A 21,013-nucleotide genomic window follows, 5' to 3' on the forward strand; every position below is an offset into this window, starting at 1 on the left:
AACAGAGACCATTGGGCTGTGAAGGCAAAAATATTCACTATGTGGCTCTTTCACTAATGTTACTCACCCCAGAGTTAAAGTGTCCCTTCTCTTGACTTAGCTTAGGGTCTGTTAGATTTTGGGGGTCATTGGCAAGAAACAATGTGCACATGTGGACATTTACTTAGAACTGTTTATTCATCTATGATTCATTATTGTCATTAATTCCACTTTTTCTACTCACATATCACAGGAGAAATCACAAAAGAATTCACAGAATTAGTAGCCAGTTTCATGTGAGTACTTGATATGGACAGTGATTTTTTTTTCTTTTCTTCTTCTTCTCTCTCTCTTTTTTTTTTATAAGGACATTGTTGACAGTATAATCTGTTTGGTCAACTCATCATGGGCATCATAATGGGACCCATGGAGGGAACTGAGGTTGCAGTCCCCATTGTTCAACTTTCTTCTCCATGACAAACTCCCCGTGAGGCCCCTTAGCATCCGAGGGCAAAAGGGCCAAGTAGACAGGGGTCTCTGCTCCTTCTTCCGCGGTTTTGATGCCCTTTAGTCCACCCATGTCTGTTCTCACCCACCCAGGGCAGCAGGCGTTCAGGAGGATGTTGTCCCCTCTCTTCTGCTCACTCAGTTTCCTGGCATGGATTCTGGACAGGACTGTGAGACCCATCTCTGACACTCCATATGCAACTACTTTCATATCAGGCCAGCCCTCGTTTTGGTGAACTCTGTTCTTTACGTCGTCCACGAACTTGTTCATGAGCCCCACCAGCTCCTCCTCTGCGATGGTCTCACTTCTGAACTTCTGCTGCAGTCCTGGGCTACAGTATTCAAGAGCTACGAAGCTCATTATGCTAGACACATTGACCACTCTGCCTAAAGTAAAACACAAATAATCACATAGAATGGCACCCATGAGAATGATGAATACAAAATTGGCTAAAATCTGTCCATGTGGGAGACAATTACCAGTTTTCTCTGAGTGTTAATGAAGGCTCTATAAGTGAAGAACACAAATATTGTTATACCCTTAGTATCTCATATAATGTCAGTAAAGAATCTAATGGGGAGGCAGTGCCCAGATGTTCCCTGAAGAAAAGAAAATGGCTTATCCAGTAACAGGCTATGTGGACTGTAAGGAGGCACTCTCGCATTCATGAGGAGAGACCTATCTTTCCTCATAGATCCCCCTTGGATCCCCCTAAAGATCTTATGATCACTTTGACAATGTTGTATGAATAGATGTTTATTGACCAACAAAGAGCTGATCAGCTTGTTGAAGGCCTTCTGAAGGTGAAAGACTGCATTGGATCGGTAAGCTGTCTCTGCTGTAGCCAGGAAAAGCAAATCACCTCAGTGGGCTGAGTTGCGAGCTATTTTCTATGTTTGTGATTTCATCAACGTGGCACTGACAGAATGCCAGGCAATATGGTTGTGGAAAGGAGCAGTGGAAAACTGACATGGTAAAGAGATGCCATAAAAGCAATGAAGTGCATGCTACAACACAGATGAACCCTGACAACATTATCCAACGTTAAAGAGGCCCGTTATAAAACACCACTTGGTATATGATTCTGTATCTGAGACGTCCAGAACAAGGAAATGTAGAGAAAGAGAGTAGATAGGTGGTTGTTTAGGGCAGGGGGAATGGGAGATCAGAGGGCTGATAACTAAGGGCAAGGGTTCTCCTTGGGGTGATTTCAGTGTGTTAATCTTGAAGTGGTGATGGTTCTACAATTCTGTCCATATACTAAAATCCAGTGAATTGCATACCTGAAATGGGTGAAGCGTATGGTATGTGAACTGTATCTCAATAAAGCTATTAAATAGGTGTAAAGCAATGACTCATTTCTCACTAATTGTCTTTTAACAATATATCAGTATTCATAAAAACGACCTTATATTGATATGCGTAGTTTACTATTTTTATGATTAAATACTAAATATATATTTATATTTCAGTGAGTACTTTTAGATAACAAAAAAGTCAAAAGATACAAGGAAATTAGGAAACTCTCTGTTTTGCATGTAAATATCCCAGAAAGACAGTCGTGGTCACTTAACTCTCAGCTCCATCCCCCTAAGGAATGGCAGTGCTGTCCAAACTCAATGAAAGAGATAATGCATTACACCATGACTCTTATTAAATGGTGGATAGTGATAATTAAAATGAATTATATAAACTATCTTGATAATGTAACAGTTTTCTAAGATGAATAGCTTTTAGAAAGGGCTCAGGTATCCCAGTCTTTCCTTTCAATTACAGCGTATTAAGTGTAGGGTTAACAGAACATATTTGTCAAATGCTCCAGTAAGCACCTCTCAGGTTTTATTACTTGCTACTAGACATCATCATTCTATTTTCAAAAATATTATCTGCCGGTGTACTAATATGATAAGCTATGTTTCATGATTCAAGATCGAAACACAGAGAAGAAATCTTTGAAAAAGAACAAGATCGGGACAGATGAACCCACACTGAGTAACTGGTTTACCAAAAAGAGTAATACATTTACTCATAGGGACTGCAGAGTATTTCTTACATACCTGCAGTACAGTCAGTAGTTGGATAATCTCTACTAACTCTCTGTAGGCTGTTTGTAATAAAGTGATGACCTTTTTTCTTTTCTATATTGTGTATCTCAGGAAGTCTTGTATCAGCTGTGAAAATGTTCCCTGTATATATGAGGGAAGCCTGACAGGGAGTAAGATGTTTTGTAGGTAAATTCCTTCTAGTAGATCCTGCAACTATTCCCTCACGCCAGGCCTGTTCTACGCACTGACCATATCTCTGGGGGGCCAGGGTGGCTGTCTGGGGGCTTCCCCTTAAACTGGGAGGGACCTTCTCTAGTCCCTTCTAGACTGACAGCTCAAGACATGTTACACATGTGCAAGGTGGGAAGCACTTGTAGAGTTTACACAGCAGATTCCCTGACCCAAACATTTTTGTCGTCATAGTGGACTCATAGTTTTCAAGTGTTATTTTGAGGACTCTGACTATGCGCTAAGAAGTGTATGGGCCATCCTGACATTCTTATGTTAAGGGTGTGTGAGGTCATGTGAATGTATGAGATTTGTTGTCCATATGAGTGTGCATGAGAGAGACTGTATGCGAATGTGACTGTGAGTGTGTACTACGATGTGTGAAGTAGTGTGTGAAAGGGTTGCCCTGTAAAGTCACTGTGAAGAGCATGTCACTCAGGTCAGAAAGGACCCTTGCGCTGGTGGGGTCAGGTTGTGTTTGGCTTACATTTCATCCAGACTGTTACTCTGTATGTGACAAGGGATCTAGTTTTAGGCAATCTCTCACTATCTCCTACTCTGTCAACCTCACTGTCCTAAACCAGAGTCACAGTGATCTATACAACACAGTATATTTTAGACATCATCTCATCTGGGGTCACAAACTTCAAGGGCAGTATTTAACTGTCAAGGCTATTTGGAGTTTGTAAGTCCAAGCTGGTTCTCTTGACTTGTGATGATTTAACATTCATCACATTCCCTGGAAGTTTCATGTTTTCTAATATTAAGAGGACTAATTTTAGTCTCTTGACTGATGAGGGGCTTCAGGAAACACTTCAAAGTTTTAAAATATACGTCCAGTGGGTTTCCCTGAGGTACCTGGGAGTCTTGGAATGAGGAAGACATTGGCTCCATAGAGCAGAGTCCTTTTATTTCCTGTTTCTCTGGACTTTCTGGGTAAGGCTTCATTTGAAGAACGAGAATGTAGGGAAAATGACTTGAAGACCTTCAGTAGTGGGAAGAACCACTAGTTTGAATGTCACATGACCTTGGTCTTCAACCAGCAGTGCTGTGACCTTGAGATTCTTATTCCTTCAGGTTCTTAATGGGGACCATATATAAAATGCCTGGCACATCACATCTAGAATGGCCAGCCACCTGTCCTTTCTAGAACCAATATGTCCGACTGTGTGTGTGAGTGAGATATGTTTACTATTAAAATTTTCCACCAAATTCCTTTAGTGTTTTTTCAGAGTACAGGATATTGCAAAGCAGTATCTTCTCAAGTGAAGGTTGAGAAAACTACTGTAAGGTTTCTTGGCAGGTGTAGCCTTAAGAAGACTGTATTTCTGCCTTTACTTTAACCTTATGTCTGATGAACAAGAGCGCTCAGATTTCCAACATTTTCTTGATTCCTTAGAGTGTTTATACCTTAATATCTTTTTAAGTGTTTATTTATGTATTTATTATTTATTTTTGATGAAGACAGTTTGAGCAGGGGAGGGTCAGAGAGAGAGGGAGAATCTCAAGGTGACTCTTCACTGTAGCACAAGCCCGATATGGGGGTTGAAATCACAAAACTGTTAAATCATGACATGAGCCAAAATCATCTTTGAGCCATCCAGGCACCCCCGATCACACCTTCACATCTTTCTTGAGATAAGTGCATGGGATAATTTAGAAAGAAAAAAAAAAAAGAACAACAGCTTATCCCTTTAAAAAGAGTACCCTTCAAATTCAGGAATAGGAATTTTGAGGAAATAGGAGGGAAAAGATATGGAATTGGGAAGGGTTTACATAGCCTCGATACTGATTGCCTGGTTAAGATTGGTGGTGGGCACTGGGTGTTGTAGATTCTTATTATTTTGTTTTTGTGGCTAAATTATTTCAGTAAAACTCTTTTTGGAGAAAGGACTAAAAAATAATAATATCTACTATCCCTCAACGTCCTTAAGGTCATAATTCTGTCTTTTGGTTTGTCCTCCCAAGTCACAAAACACAGCAAACATTGGCCTTTTGAATGGGATCTGAGCTAAGAAAGATCTGGTGGATGTCATCCAAGAATGTTCTTTGTCTTCTGGTTTCTGAAGAATGGGACAGGTGGTACATTATAATGTCTTGGATATCCTCCCTTGAATTTCTCCCAGATAGTGTCACTAAAGGGTGTAAAGTTATGGTAACATGGTTTTATTCTACAGTATTACTTTGGCTATTTGGGGGTCTTTAAATGGGAGGTGTCACCATCCCAGACTTTAGCCTCTACTCTAAAGCTGTCATCGTCAAGACAGTATGGTATTGGCACAAAAACAGACACATAGACCAATGGAATAAAATAGAGAACTCAATTTATACCCAAAAGTATACAGCCAACTAATCTTTGACAAAGCAGGAAAGAGTATCCAATGGAAAAAAGATGGTGTTGGGAGAACTGGACAGCAACATGCAGAAGAATGAAACTAGATCATTTTCTCACACCATACAAAAAATAAAACTCAAAATGGATAAAGGACCTGAACGTGAGACAGGAAACCATCAAAACCCTAGAGGAGAAAGCAGGAAACAACCTCCTTGACTTCCTTCGCAGCAATTTCTTACTTGATACATCCACAAAAGCAAAAGAATCAAGAGCAAAAATGAACTATTGGGACCTCATCAAGAATAAAAGCTTCTGCACGGCAAAGGAAACAATCCATAAAACTAATAGGCCACCGACGGAATGGGAAAAGATAGTTGCAAATGACATATCAGATAAAGGGTTAATATCCAGAATATATAAGGAACTCACCAAACTACACGCCCGAAAAACAAACAACCCAGTGAAGAAATGGGCAGAAGATATGAACAGACACTTCTCCAAAGAGGACATCCAGATGGCCAACAGACACATGAAACGATGCTCAGCATCCCTCCTCATCAGGGAAATACAAATCAAAACCACACTGAGATACCACCTCATGCCGGTCAGAGTGGCTAAAATGAGCAAATCAGAGAACTCTAGATGCTGACGAGGATGTGGAGAAATGGGCACCCTCCTACACTGTTGGTGGGAATGTAAACTGGTGCAGCCCCACTGCAAAACAGTGTGGAGGTTCCTCAAAAAATTAACAATAGAACTCCCCTATGACCCAGCAATAGCACTGTTAGGAATTTCCCAAGGGATATAGGAATGCTGATGCATAGGAGCACACGTACCCCAGTGTTCATAGCAGCGCTCTCAACAATAGCCAAAACACGGAAAGAGCCTAAGTGTCCATCAACGGATGAATGGATCAAGAAGATGTGGATTATCTATACAATGGAATACTACATGGCAATGAGAAAGAATGAAATCTGGCCATGTGTAGCAACATGGATGGACCTTGAGGGTGTTATGCTGAAGGACAAATACCATATGTTTGCACGTATAGGAGAATTAGGAGGAACTTAATGGAGGACCATGGAGGAGAAGAAGGGGGGAAAATTGAGGGAGAGGGAGCGAGGCAAACCATGAGAGACTCTTGAATGCTGAGAACAAACTGAGTACTGATGGGGGTAGGGGGGGACGGGGGAGATGGGCATGGAGGAGGGCACTTGTGGGGATGAGCACGGTGTGTTATATGGAAACCAACTTGATAATAAACTATTTGTAAAAAATTAATTAATTAATTTTTAAAATGTTATGGTACCATGAACTACTGTGGCTGCCATTCCCCCAAATAATGGAAGAATTCTGGTGTTTCCAAAGGCAAGAAAACCCTTACAGTGCTCTTACACTGGGGATATAGCTTGCATTTCCATGTCCGTGAGTCTAGTTTTCCTGAGTCAAGAGCAGTTGTTTGATTAGAGCCTTGCTAAGCAAATGCAGGAGAGCACCCATTCCTCATTCTTATCGAAAGTCAATACACAGCAAACATTCACACTGTTCACTAAGTGAGAAAACAATCAGTTGGAAGTGAGTTTTGCCTTCTAGGGAGAGATGTGCAGGCTGTGTGGTGCTGGCGCATGAAACCCATCACACAACAATGTTGTGGTGAGTAAAGCAGTGTGGGGATATTTGAGTACCAGTGAAGCCAGTGGTAGAAGAAGTGATGGAATTTTCCAGGACGGAAGAGGGAATGGGGGCAGAACTAAGTGTAAACTGTACACACATGTACTCATTCAGGCCAAACATCCTAATCTTTCTAAAAGTGTCATCTTACTTAATGAGTGTACTGAGTAGGTGGTGGTTCCCCATCACATTAATGTGGGGGTAAATATTACAGTAGTGTACAATCAAGGAATTATGGTAGTTTGTTTGCTCCAAACTGCTGAACAAGGTTAGTGGGAGCTGATGGGCCTGGACTTGGCAGGGCTGATGACAGAGATCCCTACAAGTTATGCTCAGGGCAAGGGCTTTGCTGCTGAGGGCCTTTCAGGAGTGAGTGCACACTCAGAGAGTACAGAGAATAAGTAGATAGGAAAAGACAGAAGAAGCAGCGTCTCTTAGGAAGGTTGCGGTGGTCTAGAAATGACAGCTGAATCTGTTGGAGAGCTGGAATGAAGAAGGTTGGACCAAATCCATAGGATAACTGTTAGGACCTGGTCAGTGATAATCAGGAGGTGGGCATGCTGACCTCATTTATCATGGTGGGTGGATGGTGGGGTCTGTGACCAGGATGATATTGGGAAAGTACAAGTGTCATCTGGACGTGTTTTATGTGTTTAGGTGGGAGTGTGGATTGGGGTCTGGAGAGCCAGGACTCGAGGAGGGAAGCGAGGACATCAGGATGAGAGGTAGGGGCTGGAAGAGAACTATATGTGTCAGGAGCTCTGGGAATGTCCTAGACTGGTGACCTATTTTTGTGGGGCCTGAGATATTTAGACAGTGAAGAGTCTACTAGTTTGGATAAAATCACTCAGAGGGAGGGAGAGGGAGAAGAAAGGGTCCAGGAATGAATCCTCAGGGAAGTGCACCTGTGAGGGGCACAGAGCCAGGAAAAAGGCCTCTGTGAGGAGAGTTTAGAATGGAGACATGAAGGGGAATAAAAAGCCAGTTGTGAAAGGCCAGCAGGACAGAGGGCACAGCTGAGTGCTAAACACGTGTGTTCAGCGTCCCGAGGCGAAGGGCACATGTCCGGGTGGGGATACAGCAAGGAGGCTGGTGGGGCTGAGCAAGGGAGAGGGAACAGGGCCCTTAGATGAGGTCAGAGAGTCAGGGGCCAGATCATGTCAGAAACACCACTCCTTGGACCCCTCATCACACCTACCTTGGGGTTTCATTAGAGGCAGCAGTTCCGTGCACACGTCCCGGGTACCAAAGAAGTTAGTTTTCATTGTCACTTCTGCTTGAATATGTAAGGGTGTGTGGTCATCAACTTGTAGCGGGGAAGGAGAATAGATTAATAAGCAGTAGCCATTGAGAAAATTCCGTGAAGTGATAATAGCATTTTTGTTATATGTGTAATCTGGTCAATTCTCAGTAGTGTGCAGGTTAGTGAACAGTCTATCCCAACATTTATTATCTGGCAGGTTGATGCTGTGTAGCTCTGTTTGTTGGCACCACTTCAAGAAGCTAAGGTGGTGCACCTATAGTCTCTGCACATGAGCCTGGGAGGTTTTGTGTATTTCAAAATAATTTCAAAATTCATGGAGCTGCACAAAGTCCAATGAGGGTAATTTGCAAAAACCTGGGTAGGGTCCCTGAGAGTGTGGTCCCCTAAGTAGGGTCCATGGCAATGCCAAAGTCCTCTGGCTGGGAAGGCTTGCACCTTCTGTAGGTTTCTGCTCTCCCTGTGCCTCCAGTCCATCTACTTCCCTAGGGATTTGTTCTTGACCCCCTCAGAGCTATGGCACCAGAGCTATGGCCATTCAGACACCAGTCCCAACACCCCCTGGGTGGTCCCCTAAGGGAGGCCTCCTGGCCTATGATTTCCCACATCCTTACCATCAAAGCAGACGCCGGCGTTGTTGACCAGCACGTCCAGGCCCCCGTACTCCTTGCGCAGAAAGTCACGCAGGGCGCGGATGCTCTGCAGGTCGTCAATGTCCAGCAGGTGGAAGCGGGGACTCAGGCCCTCAGCCTGGAGCTGCTGCACAGCCGCTTGTCCCCGCGCCTCGTTCCGCGCCGTGAGCACCACCTCCCCCGGAAACTGCTGGCACAGGTCACGCACGATGGCAAAGCCAATGCCCTTGTTGGCTCCGGTCACCAGCGCCACGCGGGTGTGTGAAGACATGGCTGTGTGGGGTGCAAGCGTGTCCCTGCGTGTGGAGCGGATGGTGCTATGGACAACACTGAGAGCTAGTGGTGCAGAGGTCTGGCCACAGTCAGAGATGCCAGTAGAACTGTTTCTGGGATCCAGTCACTCCTAGAGCCCGAGGCCCCACCTTCGTTCTTCTATGAAAGGAGGGGTCAAAATTCCAGGTTACCTAATGATGCTGTACCAAATCCGTGGCTCCTAGTGCGGCACCCTGAAGCCAACCAGGACTGTGTACTCTTGGGATGCTTCCTCTGAGGCCAGCATTGGTTCTGGTTGGACTGGTCTGCTCCCCAAAAACGTGTTGGTTATAGGTTAGTGCGGGGTAGAGATTGATAGTAGGTGAGCTAAAATTATTCTGGGCAAACCTCTACAGGAAAAAAGGAGTACAGATATGATCTTGGGAATGTGTCCTTCCTCTGCAGATTGGGAAAGGATGCTTTCTTCCAAGATGCAGTGAAGTGGCTTGCACGCGGGAATGGCTTCTGAGGACACAGATCCCTTTGCTTTTTTAGGAGAATCTTAAGTGGGAGAAACAGAGAATTAGGTCCTGTGCTGAGACTGGGGTGTGGGCAGGATTCCTCCCTCTGTGTGATTCCCAGTGGGGCCCCAGTGGGAGGGAATGTTTACGAAGCTCACTGTGGCCAAGAAGGTGCTTGGCATGTTTGATCTAATGGTTACATAATCTCCTGTTTGCCTATATTGCCTATTTCTTGTGTTTGTCCAAGGTCAGAGTTGCTCAGTGTTCTATATAATTAGTTGTTATTTGTAAAGTATCATGGCAAGAAAGGATCTCAGTGATACTGGGGTACATTTCCAACCCAGCAGTTGACATGCTAACGTTTTGTCCTAGGTTTTGTTATGCATTGTGTGTCAGTTTAGAGAAACCAAATAACAGAGAAAACATTAATAGCCCTTTTGTAGGGAAAGACTGTTTAAAGTATGGACCAACACTTGCTTGCAGGGACTGAAAGTTCTCATTTCCGTCAGCCTGAAAACCCTTGGTGAAGAATGAAAAATAATCATGAGAGGAGGGAGTCTATACGACACGGATGCTTCTGTGAGGGGATGGTGGTGGTGGGCATTCATGGAGGCCCCAGGGGAGCCATGCGTGGTGTGGGGCAGGAAGAAGCTCCCTTCCAGGCCCTGGATGTGTCAGAAGGATACTTTGCACCACCATTGTTTTCAGCCTATTCACCTGTAGTAGTTCATTTACTTTTCATGTAAATCCTATCATTTCCCCCCAGATTGTACACTTGAGGAGATTGACATCCAACAACATGCAGGATTTTGCTCAAGGTCACCCCGTAAAGCGGCAGATTCAAGACATTTTTATTTCCAGATGTTTGATGTGAAAACTTTCAAAGAGGAAAGTGGCAAGGACTGTAGACATCCATGAGTCCACCAAACTAGCTTCATCATGGAGAGTACTTTATTATCTTCCTTCTTCTCTAGAGATTTTGCTAGACCATGTTAATGTTACCAACTCGGTGGCACTTTATCCTTACATGAATAGCACATTTGCCTTGGGGAGATTTAACAGTAATTCTTTCATGCCATTGATAGCAATCCATATTCACTTTCCCCCTTGTCTCAGATTGTCTCGTGGATGCACCTCTCGTGCCCACTTCCATTTCTCACCTCGAAGCAACTTTTTCTCTAATGACTTTCATATTTAAGGAGACCACATGGATGTCTCTCCATGGTGAGGTGGCCATGTCATATTGAAGGCTAATAAACAATACTGGCTAGGAAAATCCAGCCCCGTTCATGGGTCTATATGTCTTCTATGGTGACTTTCAAGCTAAACAGAAGATTTGAGTAGGTCCAACAGAGGCCATTGGCCTACAAAGGCTAAAATATTCACTACGTATACCAACCCCTGTGTTCAAGTCCCTTCTCTTCACCTAATGTAGACCCTGGTAGTTTTTCGGACTGGTTGGTAAGGAATAATCTGCACATGTGGACATTTAATTAGAATTGTTTATTGATCTATGATGTTCAATCATTATTGTGATTAATTCCACTTTTTCTTCTCAAGTATCAGAAAAGAAATCACAAAAGACTTCACAGAGTTAGTAGACAATTCAATGTGAGTACTTGATATGAAAAATGATTTTTTTGATAAGGACGTTGTTGACTGTGAAATATGTTTAGTCAAATCATGGCATTATAAGAAAGCCATGAAGGGAACTGAGACGGGGGTTCCCATTGTTCAACTTTCTTCTCCATAACAAACTCCCCGTGAGGCCCCTTAGCATCCGAGGGCAAAAGGGCCAAGTAGATGGGAGTCTCTGCTCCTTCTTCTGGACTTTTAATGGCATTAGGTCCACCCATGTCTGTTCTCACCCACCCAGGGCAGCAGGCATTCAGGAGGATGTTGTCCCCCCTCCTCTGCTCACTCAGTTTCCTGGCGTAGATTCTGGACAGGACTGTGACACCTATCTTTGACACTCCATACGGTGGGAGTTTCACATCAGGCCAGCCTTCGCTTTGGTCCACTTTGTTCTTTACGTCATCCACGAACTTGTTCATGAGCCCCACCAGCTCCTCCTCTGTGATGGTCTCACTTCTGAACTTCTGCTGAAGTTCTGGGCTGCAGTTTTTAAGAGCTACTAAGCACATTATGCTAGACAGATTGACCACTCTGCCTAAAATACAACACAAGTAGTCACATGGAATAGCAGGCACAAGAATGATGAATACCAAAATTGCTTGAATTTGTCCATTCGGGAGACAATTACCAGTTTGCTATGAGTGTTAATGTAATCTTCCTACATACATGAAGGACACAATACAGTCTTGACCCTTGTAACACTCATAATGTCTCAGATGACATCAGCGAAATGATCTAACGGGGAGGGCAGTGCCCAGATGTCCCATAAAGAAAAGAGAGTGATTTATACAGAAACGTGTTATCTGAAGGTAAGGAGGCATTCACTGCAATGATGAGTAGAGAGCCACTTTTCTTCACAGGTCCCCTTTGGGACCGCTTACCGTCTTATGCTCTGATGGGCAATGCTCAGTGAATGGGTGTCTATCAACCAAGAAACAACAGATCAGTTAATTGATGACCTTTTGAAGAACAGAGTGCATAGGGGTTGTCACTCTGCTGTAACCAGGTAAAAACAAATCGCGTCATGGGCCAAGGTGCATGCTATTTTCTCTATGTTGGGATTTCATCACCTTGAGAGCAGTGAGAAAACACTAGGCGATATGGTCATGGAAAGGGGTAGTGGAAGAGTCCCCTGTTAAAGAGGTGCTATAAAAAGAAATGCTACAATAAAGATGACTCTTGATAACATTACCCAAAATAAAGTGGCCAGTGAGAAAAAACTTCATTATATGATTTTTTTTACATGCGGATGTCCAGAAAAGTAAATGTTTTGACAGAAAGTAGATTTGAGGTTGCTTATGGCAGTGGGAATGCAGGACTATAGGGCTCAGGCCAAGGGCACAAGTTCTCCTGGGGTGATGACAGGGTGCTAATCCTGAGGTAATGACTGCTCTACACCTCTGTCAATATACTAAACTCCACTGAATTGCATACCTAAAATGGGTGAAGTGTATGATATGTGAATTGTATCTCAGTAAAGCCGAGTGTTGATCATGTAGTTCTCACTAATCTTTTTCAAAAATATATAGTTAGTATTCATTAATGTGAACTTATATTGACATGTATAGTTTACTATGTTTATATCTCCATGGGAATCCTTTGTGTAATAGAAAGGTTATGAGAATTTATGAACAATAAGAGCTTCAATAACATTAGGAAACCATCCTTATTTTATGTAAATATGTAGGGAATACATTCATGGTCAGTTAACTCTGAGCTCCATCCCACCAAGGAATGGCAGTGCCATATAAGTTCAATGAAAAAGACAATGCATGACACTATGACTCTCATTAAGTGGTGTTTAAATGGAATACTACATGGCAATGAGAAAGAATGAAATCTGGCCATGTGTAGCAACATGGATGGACCTTGAGGGTGTTATGCTGAGTGAAATAAGTCAGGCAGAGAAGGACAGCTCTATATGTTTGCACGTATAGGAGGATTAGGAAGAACTTAACAGAGGACCGTGGGGAAGAAGAAGGGGTGAAAAATAGTGGGGGAGAGGTAGGGAGGCAAACCATGAGAGACTCTTGAATGCTGAGAACAAACTGAGGGCTGATGAAGGTGGGAGACTATGGGAAGGGGGGTGATGGGCATGGAGGAGGGCACTTGTGGGGATGAGCACTATGTGTTATATGGAAACCAACTTGACAATAAACTATTAAAATTTTTTTTAAAAAGTGGTGTTTAGAGATAATTAAAATGATTTCTAGAAAGTGCCTTATGAATGTAAGAGTTTGCTAACATAAATACCTTTTAGAAAGGGGTCAGTTATGGCCATGTGTAGCAACGTGGATGGTCCTTGAGGGTGTTATGCTGAGTGAAATAAGTCAGGCAGAGAAGGACAAATATCATATGTTTGCAGGTATAGGAGGATTAGGGGGAACTTAACGGAGGACCATGGGGGAGAAGAAGGGGGGAAATGGTGAGGGAAAGCGAGAGATGCAAACCATGAGAGACTCTTGAATACTAAAAACAGAGGACTGACGGGTGTTGGGGGGAGGGGAGAGTTGGGCATGGAGGGGGGCACTTGTGGGGATGAGCATGGGTGTTACATGGAACCAACTTGACAATAAACTATTTGTAAAAAAAAAAAGAAAAAAATAAAAAGAGAAAGGGGTCAGTTATTCCAGTCCTTCCTTTCATCTATATCATGTTAAGTGTCAGTTTAATGGAACTTACTTCTCAAATGTTTTAGTAAGCACCTCTCAGGTTTTATTACTTACTTCTAATTAGACTTACTTTATTTTCAGAAACATCACTGGTCTGTCTCACAATAAGAATAATACCCATTAATGATTCAAAATGGCAGAACACAGAAGTGTGTGAAATAAGACAGGGGCAGAGGAACGCATGCTGGGTGACTGGTATACCAGAAAGACAGCAACATTTACTCATAGGGGCTTGGAGCTATCTTTTTATGTACCTTTAATATAGTCAGTAGATGGAGAAACTCTACTACCTGTCCATAGGCTGTGTGTAGTGAAGTGATGCCCCCTTGTCTATTCTGTATTGTCTCTCTCAGGAAAAGTAGTGTCCACTGTGAAAACGCTTACCAGTGTATATGAGGGAAGTCTGACTGGGAGTAAGATAGTTTTGTAGGTAAATTCCTTGTAGTAGATGCTTCAACCATTCCCTCACCCCAGGCCAGTTTCATGCACTAACCATGCCTCCAAATGGGCAGGATGGCTGTCAGCGGGCTTCACCTTAGAAATGGGTGAGGTGGTAAACTCTTTTGGTCTGACAGCTCAGGACAGGAAACACAAGTGCAGGAATAGGAGGTACTTAGAGAGTTTATACAGCAAAGCATCTGATCCAATTATTTTGTCTCCAGAGTAGACTCATGGCTTTCATGTGTCATTTCGAGGACTCTGAGCTGGAATGCACACAGTCTGTGTGCTAAGAAGTTTAAGGGTGGGGTGCCTGGATCGCTTAGTCAGTTAAGTGTCCCACTCTTTATTTCAACTCTGGTCATGATCTCATGGTTTGTGGGCTTGAGTCTGTGTTGGGCCCTGCAATGACAGTTTGGAGCCTACCTAGGATTCTCATTCGCGCGCGCTCTCTCTCTCTCTCTTTCTCTCTGTCCCACCCTTACATGTGCGCTCTCTCTTTCTCAAAAACAAATAAATAAACTTTTAAAAAAAGAATGTATGGAGCAACCAGATTTCCTGTGATAAGGGTGTGTGAGTGCATATGTATACATATGAGAAAGAGACTGTATGTGTGACTGTAAGTGCGTGACATTGTGTGTGAGGTAGCATGTAAAGAATTTCCCTGTGACAGTCAGTGTGAAAAGCATGTCACCCAAGTAAGAAAGGACTCGTGTTCTGGTGGGGCTGCTGTGTGTTTTGGGCTAACAGTTTGTCCAGACCAGTACCTGTATGTGGCCAGGATCTATTTTGAGGAAATCTCTCCCTCTCCAAACTTTACTTCCAAAAGAAGAGCCACACTGATCTCCAGAACACAAGATATTTTAGACATCGTCTCATCTGGGGTCACATACTTCAAGGGCAGTATGTGACTCTCATGGCTATTCAGAATCTGTAAGTCAAAGCTCGTTCTCCTGACTTTTGATGTTTTAACTTTTGTCATGTTCCCTGGAAGATTCATGTTTTCTGATATCAAGAGGACCAGTTCCTCAGTCTCTTGACAGATAAGGGGTTTTGGAAAACACTTCAAAAATTTTAAAATATGCCTCCTGTGGTTTTCCCTGAGGTAGCTGGGAGTCTTGGAATGAGGAAGACATTGCCCCAATAGAGCAGAGTCCTTTTATTTCCTGTTTCTCTGGACTTACTAGGTAAGGCTTCATTTGAAGACGGGAATGTAGGGAAAATGATTTGAGAACCTTGAGCAGTGGGAAGAACCACTAATTGGATGTCACATGACCTTGTTCTTCAATGAGCTGTGCTTGTGACCTGGAGATCCATTATTCCTCCAGGTTCTTAATGGGGACCTTATATAAAATGCCTAGCACATCACATCTAGAAATGTCCAGCCACCTATCCTTTCTAGAACCAATATGTCAGAGTGTGTGTGTGAGTGAGATATTTTACTCTTATAATTTTCCCTCCATATTCCTCTAGTGTTTTTGTCAGAGTACAGGATATTGCAGTACCTTCTGAAAGAAAGGTTGACAACAACTTCTGTAAGGTTTCCGTAGTAACAGTAGCCTTAATAAGACCATATTTCTACCTAGTATTTTAAACTTATGTATGATGAACAAGAGTGCTCAGATTTCCAACATTTGTTCAATACCTTAGAGATGATTATAGCTTAATATCTTTTTGAAATAAATGTAGAGTATAATTTAAAGAGACAAAGAATGAAAATAGCTCATCCCTTTAAGGAGAATATCTTTCAATTTCAGGAATAGGACTTTTGGTGTAATGAGAATGAAAAGATAGGGAACGTAGGGAGGGATATATGTGACACTGATACTAATTGCGTGGTTAAGACAGGTGATGGGCATCTATTTGTTGTAAGTTCTCATCTTTGTTTTCTGCCTAACATTTAACTAAAACTGTTACTGAAGACAGAATTAAAACATAAGAAGAATTGGGGTGCCTGAGTGGCTCAGCTGGTTTAAGCGTCCAACCACTGATTTTGCTCAGGTCATGATCCCATGGTTCATGAGTCCAAGGCCCAACTGGGCTCTGCAATGAAAGTATGGGACTTGCCTCTCCTACTCTCTGTGCCCCTTCCCACTGGTACTCTCTCTCTCTCTCTCTCAAAATAAATAAATAAACTTAAAAAATATAAGAAGAGGGGTGCCTTAGTGATTCAATTGGTTGAGTATTGATTCTGTTGGTTAAATATAAAAGAAGACTCAACATTTCATATCTCTCAATATCTGTAAGTCAAGATTCTGTCTTTTGGCTTATCTTTCCATGCCTAAAAACAGAGCACACATTGGCCTTTTGGATGTGTTCTAACCCACAGAGAACTGGTGAATGTCATTAGAGATTGTACTTTGTATCCTAGTGTCTGAAGTATGGGGAGGAGGGACTGTATTTCCTTTGGCTACCCTAGCTAGGACTCCTCCCAGATAGTCTCCCCAGAGTGGGTTGTCCTGATAACATGAACCACTGTGGCTGCCAAACCCCCAAATAAGAAGAACTTTCTTATTTCCAAAATCAAGAAAACCCTGCTCTTACTCTGAGAATATAGCTCGCATTTCCATATGCATGAGTGTAGTTTTCCTGAGACCAGATCAATATTTGGCTAGAGCCTGCCTTTGCAAATACAGGAGAGCATTCATTCCTCATTCTGGTCCGGGCCAATACACAGCGGGTAACCACACTGTTCAGTACGTGAGAAAACTATCAGCCAGAAGTGTGATTTGTGCCTTCTAAGGGGAATACATGGAGGATGTGTGATGCTGGCACAGAAAACTCATCCCCCATCAATGTTGTGGTGAGTAAAGGAGTTGAGGGACATTTGAGAGTACCCTTGGGTGCCAGTGAAGTCGGGGATAGAAGGAAGATAGGATGTTTCCAGGACGGAAGAGGCAGTGGAGGCAGAACTGAGAGTAAACTGGACATGCATGTCCTCATTCAAGCCAGACACCCTAATCTTTCTAAAAGTATCAGCTTACTTAATTAGTGTACTAAATGTGTGGTGGTTCCTTCATCACGTTAACAGGGGGGTAAATGTTGCAGTAGTTTACAACCAAGTAATTATGGCTGGGTTTGTGTGTGTGTGTGTGTGTGTGTGTGTTTGTGTGCAAACATTGAACAAGGTGAGGAGAGGTTGTTGGACTTGGACTGTGGCAGGTCTGATGACAGAGATCACTACAAGTTGTTCTCAGGATTAGACTTTGCTCCTGATAGACCTTTGGGAGTAAGTGAGCACTAGGGAGTACAGAGAATAACCAGAAAGGAAAAGACAGAAGAAGCTGCATCTATTAGGAAGGTTGCAGTTGTTCATAAATGACAGCCAAGTCTCTGTTGGAGAGCTGGGATGGATAAATCTTGGGGACAAACTCTGTAGAACAACTGTTAGGACCTGGTGTGATAATCAGGAGGTAGGAATGGTGACCCAGTCCATGGAGGGTGGATGGAGTGGTCTGTTACCAGGGTGTTATTTGGCAATTACAAAGGTCATCTGGACATATTTTAGATGTTTATATGGGGGTGTGGATGGGGGGCATAAGTGGTTAGATTAGTGGAGGGACGGGATGGCGTCCTGAGGAGAAGGAGAGGCAGGAAGAGAACATCCTAGGGAATGTTCTAGGCAGGTGACAGATTTTAGGGGAGCCTGAGAAATTTGAAGAGTGAAGAGTCCAATAGCCTAAATAGAATCACTCAGAGGGAGGGAGAAGGAGAAGAAAGGTTCCAGGAAGGAATCCCTAGGGAAGTGCACCTGTGAGGGACACAAAGTGAAGAAAAGGCCTCTGTGAGTAGAGTTTGAAATGACGACATGAGACCAAAGAGCCAGTTGTGAAAGGCCAGCAGGACAGAGGGCACTGTTGAGTGCTGGACATGTATGTACAGAGTCCTGAGGGATATAGCACCTGTCCATGTGAGGACATAGCAGGGAGACCATGGTGGCTGAGCAGGGAGAGGGAGCAGGGCTGGAAGAAGAGGTTGCGAGGCAGGAGCCACATCATTTCAGAAACAGCACTGCTTGGGCCCCTTGTCACACCTACCTTGGGGTTTCATTAGAGGCAGCAGTTCTGCGCACATGTCTCTGGTACCAAAGAAGTTTGTTTTCATCACCATTTCTGCTTTAATATGGTAGGGTGTAGGATCACGCACTGGTAGGGGAGAAGGAGAGTAGATTAGTAAGAAGTTGCATTCCAAGAATATTCCACGAAGTGACAATAACTTTTTTTTCATGTGCAAACTGGTGCGTTCTCAGTCATTTCTGTGTTAGATAACACTATTTTCCCGGTGTGAATTCTCTGGCTGCTGGATGCTGTGTAGCTTTGTAAGTGGGCACCATCTGGGGAGCCTAAGGGAAGGACGCACAATGGGATTTCTGTGTGTCCTTGTTTACAATGTGTTGTTTATTGCAAAATAGGTTAAATATTTAGGAAATGACTCACAACCAATCCAGGGAAACTGGAAAAACCTGGGTGAGGTCCCTGATAGTCTGATGCATGGCAGTGCTAAAGTCCTCTGGCTGGAAAGCTTTGTAATTTCTGGAGGATTCTGCTCTCCCTGGGTCTCCAGTCCATCTACTTCCCTAGGGAGGTTGTTCTAGATCCCCTCAGAAACCAGGCCCCATAGCAGTGGTTCAGACACCAGCCACAAACACACCCTGAGTGGTCCCCTAAGGGAGGTCTCCTGGCCTAAGAGTTCCCATGTCCTTACTGTTAAGGGCAATGCCTGCGTTGTTGACCAGCACGTCCAGGCCCCCGTACTCCTTGCGTAGGAAGTCACGCAGGGTGTGGATACTCTGCAGGTCGTTGATGTCCAGCAGGTGGAAGCGGGGGCTCAGGCCCTCGGCCTTGAGCTGCTGCAGGGCTGCCTGTCCCCGTGACTCATCCCGTGCTGTGAGCACCACGTCCCCCGAAAACTGCCGGCACAGGTCACGCACGATGGCGAAGCCAATGCCCTTGTTGGCCCCCGTCACCAGCGCCACGCGGGTGTGTGAAGACATGGCTGTGTGGAGTGGACGGTGCTGTGGGCCACACCGAGGGCTAGTGGTGCAGAGGCCTGGCCACAGTCAGTGATGCCAGGAAAACTGTGTTCTCAGATCAAAGGCTGTGACTCCTAGAGGCTAAGGCCCCACCTCTATCCCTCCATGAAAGGAGGGGCCAAATTCCAGACGGTTTCCTAATAAAGCTGTATCAAATTTGTATATCCTGGGGCTGCACCCTGAGCCCAACCAGGACTGTGTTGCTTAGGATCCTATATCTGAGCCAAGCAATGTTTTGAGGCCACCTGATGTGTTCCCCAAAACTAAGGTAGTTGATCTTGGGTTAATAGGGGGCTAGTGATACAGGGTAGGTAAAGTAAAATTTTTAGGAAAACCCCAGTAGAAATAAAGGAGTACAGATATTGTCTCGGGAATGTGTCCTTCTTTCCTCTGCAGAAAGGAAAGGTTGCTTTCTTCCAAGATGCAGTGAAGTGCCTTGCACAGGGGAACTGCCTCTGAGGACACAGACTCTTTTGCTTTTTTAGGAGAATCTCAAGAGGGAGAACAAGAGAATTAAGTCTTGTGCTGAGACTGGGGTGTGGGCAGGATTCCTCCTTCTGTGTGATTCCCAGTGGGCCCCAGTGCGAGGGAATATTTATGAAGCTCACTATGGCCAAGGAGTGCTTGGAATGTTTGATCTAATGGTCACATAATCTCCTGTTTGCCTATATTGCCTATATCTAGTGTTTGTCCAAGGGCAGAGTTGCTCACTGTTCTATATAATTAGTTATTTGTAAAGTATCATGGAAAAAAAGGATCTAAGTCATACTGGGGTACATTTCCAACCCAGCAGTTGTCATGCTAAGGTTTGTCCTAGGTTTTGTTATGCATTGTGGGTCAGTTTAGAAAAACCAAGTAACAGAGAAAACATTAATAGCCCTTTTGTATGGAAAGATTTTTAAGACAGTATGGTATTGGCACAAAAACAGACACATAGACCAATGGAATAGAATTGAAAACTCAGCTGGACCCAAGTGTATACAGCCAAGTAATCTTTGACAAAGCAGGAAAGAATATCCATGGAAAAAAAGACAGCCTCTTTAACAGATGATGTTGGGAGAACTGGACAGCAACATGCAGAAGAATGAGACTAGATCATTTTCTCACACCATACACAAAAATAAACTCAAAATGGATAAAGGACCTGAACGTGAGACAGGAAACCATCAAAACCCTAGAGGAGAAAGCAGGAAACAACCTCCTTCACCTCAACCGCAGCAATTTCTTACTTCATACATCCACAAAAGCGAAAGACTCAAGAGGAAAAATAAACTATGGGGACCTCATCAAGATTAAAAGCTTCTGCACGGCAAAGGAAACAACCATAAAACTAATAGGCCACCGACGGAATGGGAAAAGATAGTTGNCGGAGGGGGAGATGGACATGGAGGAGGGTACTTGTGGGGATGAGCACTGGGTGTTATATGAAAACCAACTTGCCAATAAACTATTTGTAAAAAAAAAAATATTTTTTTAAATATGGACCTATCCATTGTTTCCATGGCCATTGTTTTCAGGCTGTTCACGGGTATTAGTTCATTTGCTCTTCATGGCAATCCTATGACTTCTCTCAAATTGTACACCTAGGAGACTGATTGATGTACAGCTACATGCAGGATTTTGCTCAAGGTCACCCTGGAAGTTGACAGAGCCACAGCCTTTGTGTTTCCAAATGTTTGTCTTGAAAATTTGCAAGAGGAAAGTGGAAAGGACTGTAGACACCCATGTGTCCACCAAACTAGCCTCAACATAATGAGTATTTTACTATCCTTATATGTTCATCTCCTGTGGAGATTTTGCTGTA

The 21,013-nt window shown here is 43.6% G+C and overlaps 2 protein-coding genes across 2 annotated transcripts; both read right to left on the reverse strand.

The window, feature by feature from the left end:
• Positions 1-315: 315 nt before the first annotated feature.
• LOC144232577 (carbonyl reductase [NADPH] 1-like) lies at positions 316-8,930 on the reverse strand. The gene is made up of 3 exons (XM_077765416.1): positions 8,642-8,930; positions 7,965-8,072; positions 316-873 (listed from the first exon to the last, which is right to left on the reverse strand). Exons 1-3 carry the CDS (start codon positions 8,928-8,930, stop codon positions 392-394), a joined length of 879 nt encoding a protein of 292 aa, XP_077621542.1. The 3' UTR covers positions 316-391.
• Positions 8,931-10,916: 1,986 nt separating this feature from the next.
• Positions 10,917-19,204, reverse strand: LOC144232578 (carbonyl reductase [NADPH] 1-like). Its single transcript, XM_077765417.1, has 3 exons — positions 18,882-19,204; positions 18,215-18,322; positions 10,917-11,602 (listed from the first exon to the last, which is right to left on the reverse strand). Exons 1-3 carry the CDS (start codon positions 19,168-19,170, stop codon positions 11,109-11,111), a joined length of 891 nt encoding a protein of 296 aa, XP_077621543.1. The 5' UTR covers positions 19,171-19,204; the 3' UTR covers positions 10,917-11,108.
• Positions 19,205-21,013: the final 1,809 nt, after the last annotated feature.

Source organism: Crocuta crocuta, unplaced genomic scaffold (assembly GCF_008692635.1).
Source record: "Crocuta crocuta isolate KB4526 unplaced genomic scaffold, BGI_CrCroc_1.0 scaffold84, whole genome shotgun sequence".
Classification (NCBI taxonomy): domain Eukaryota; kingdom Metazoa; phylum Chordata; class Mammalia; order Carnivora; family Hyaenidae; genus Crocuta; species Crocuta crocuta.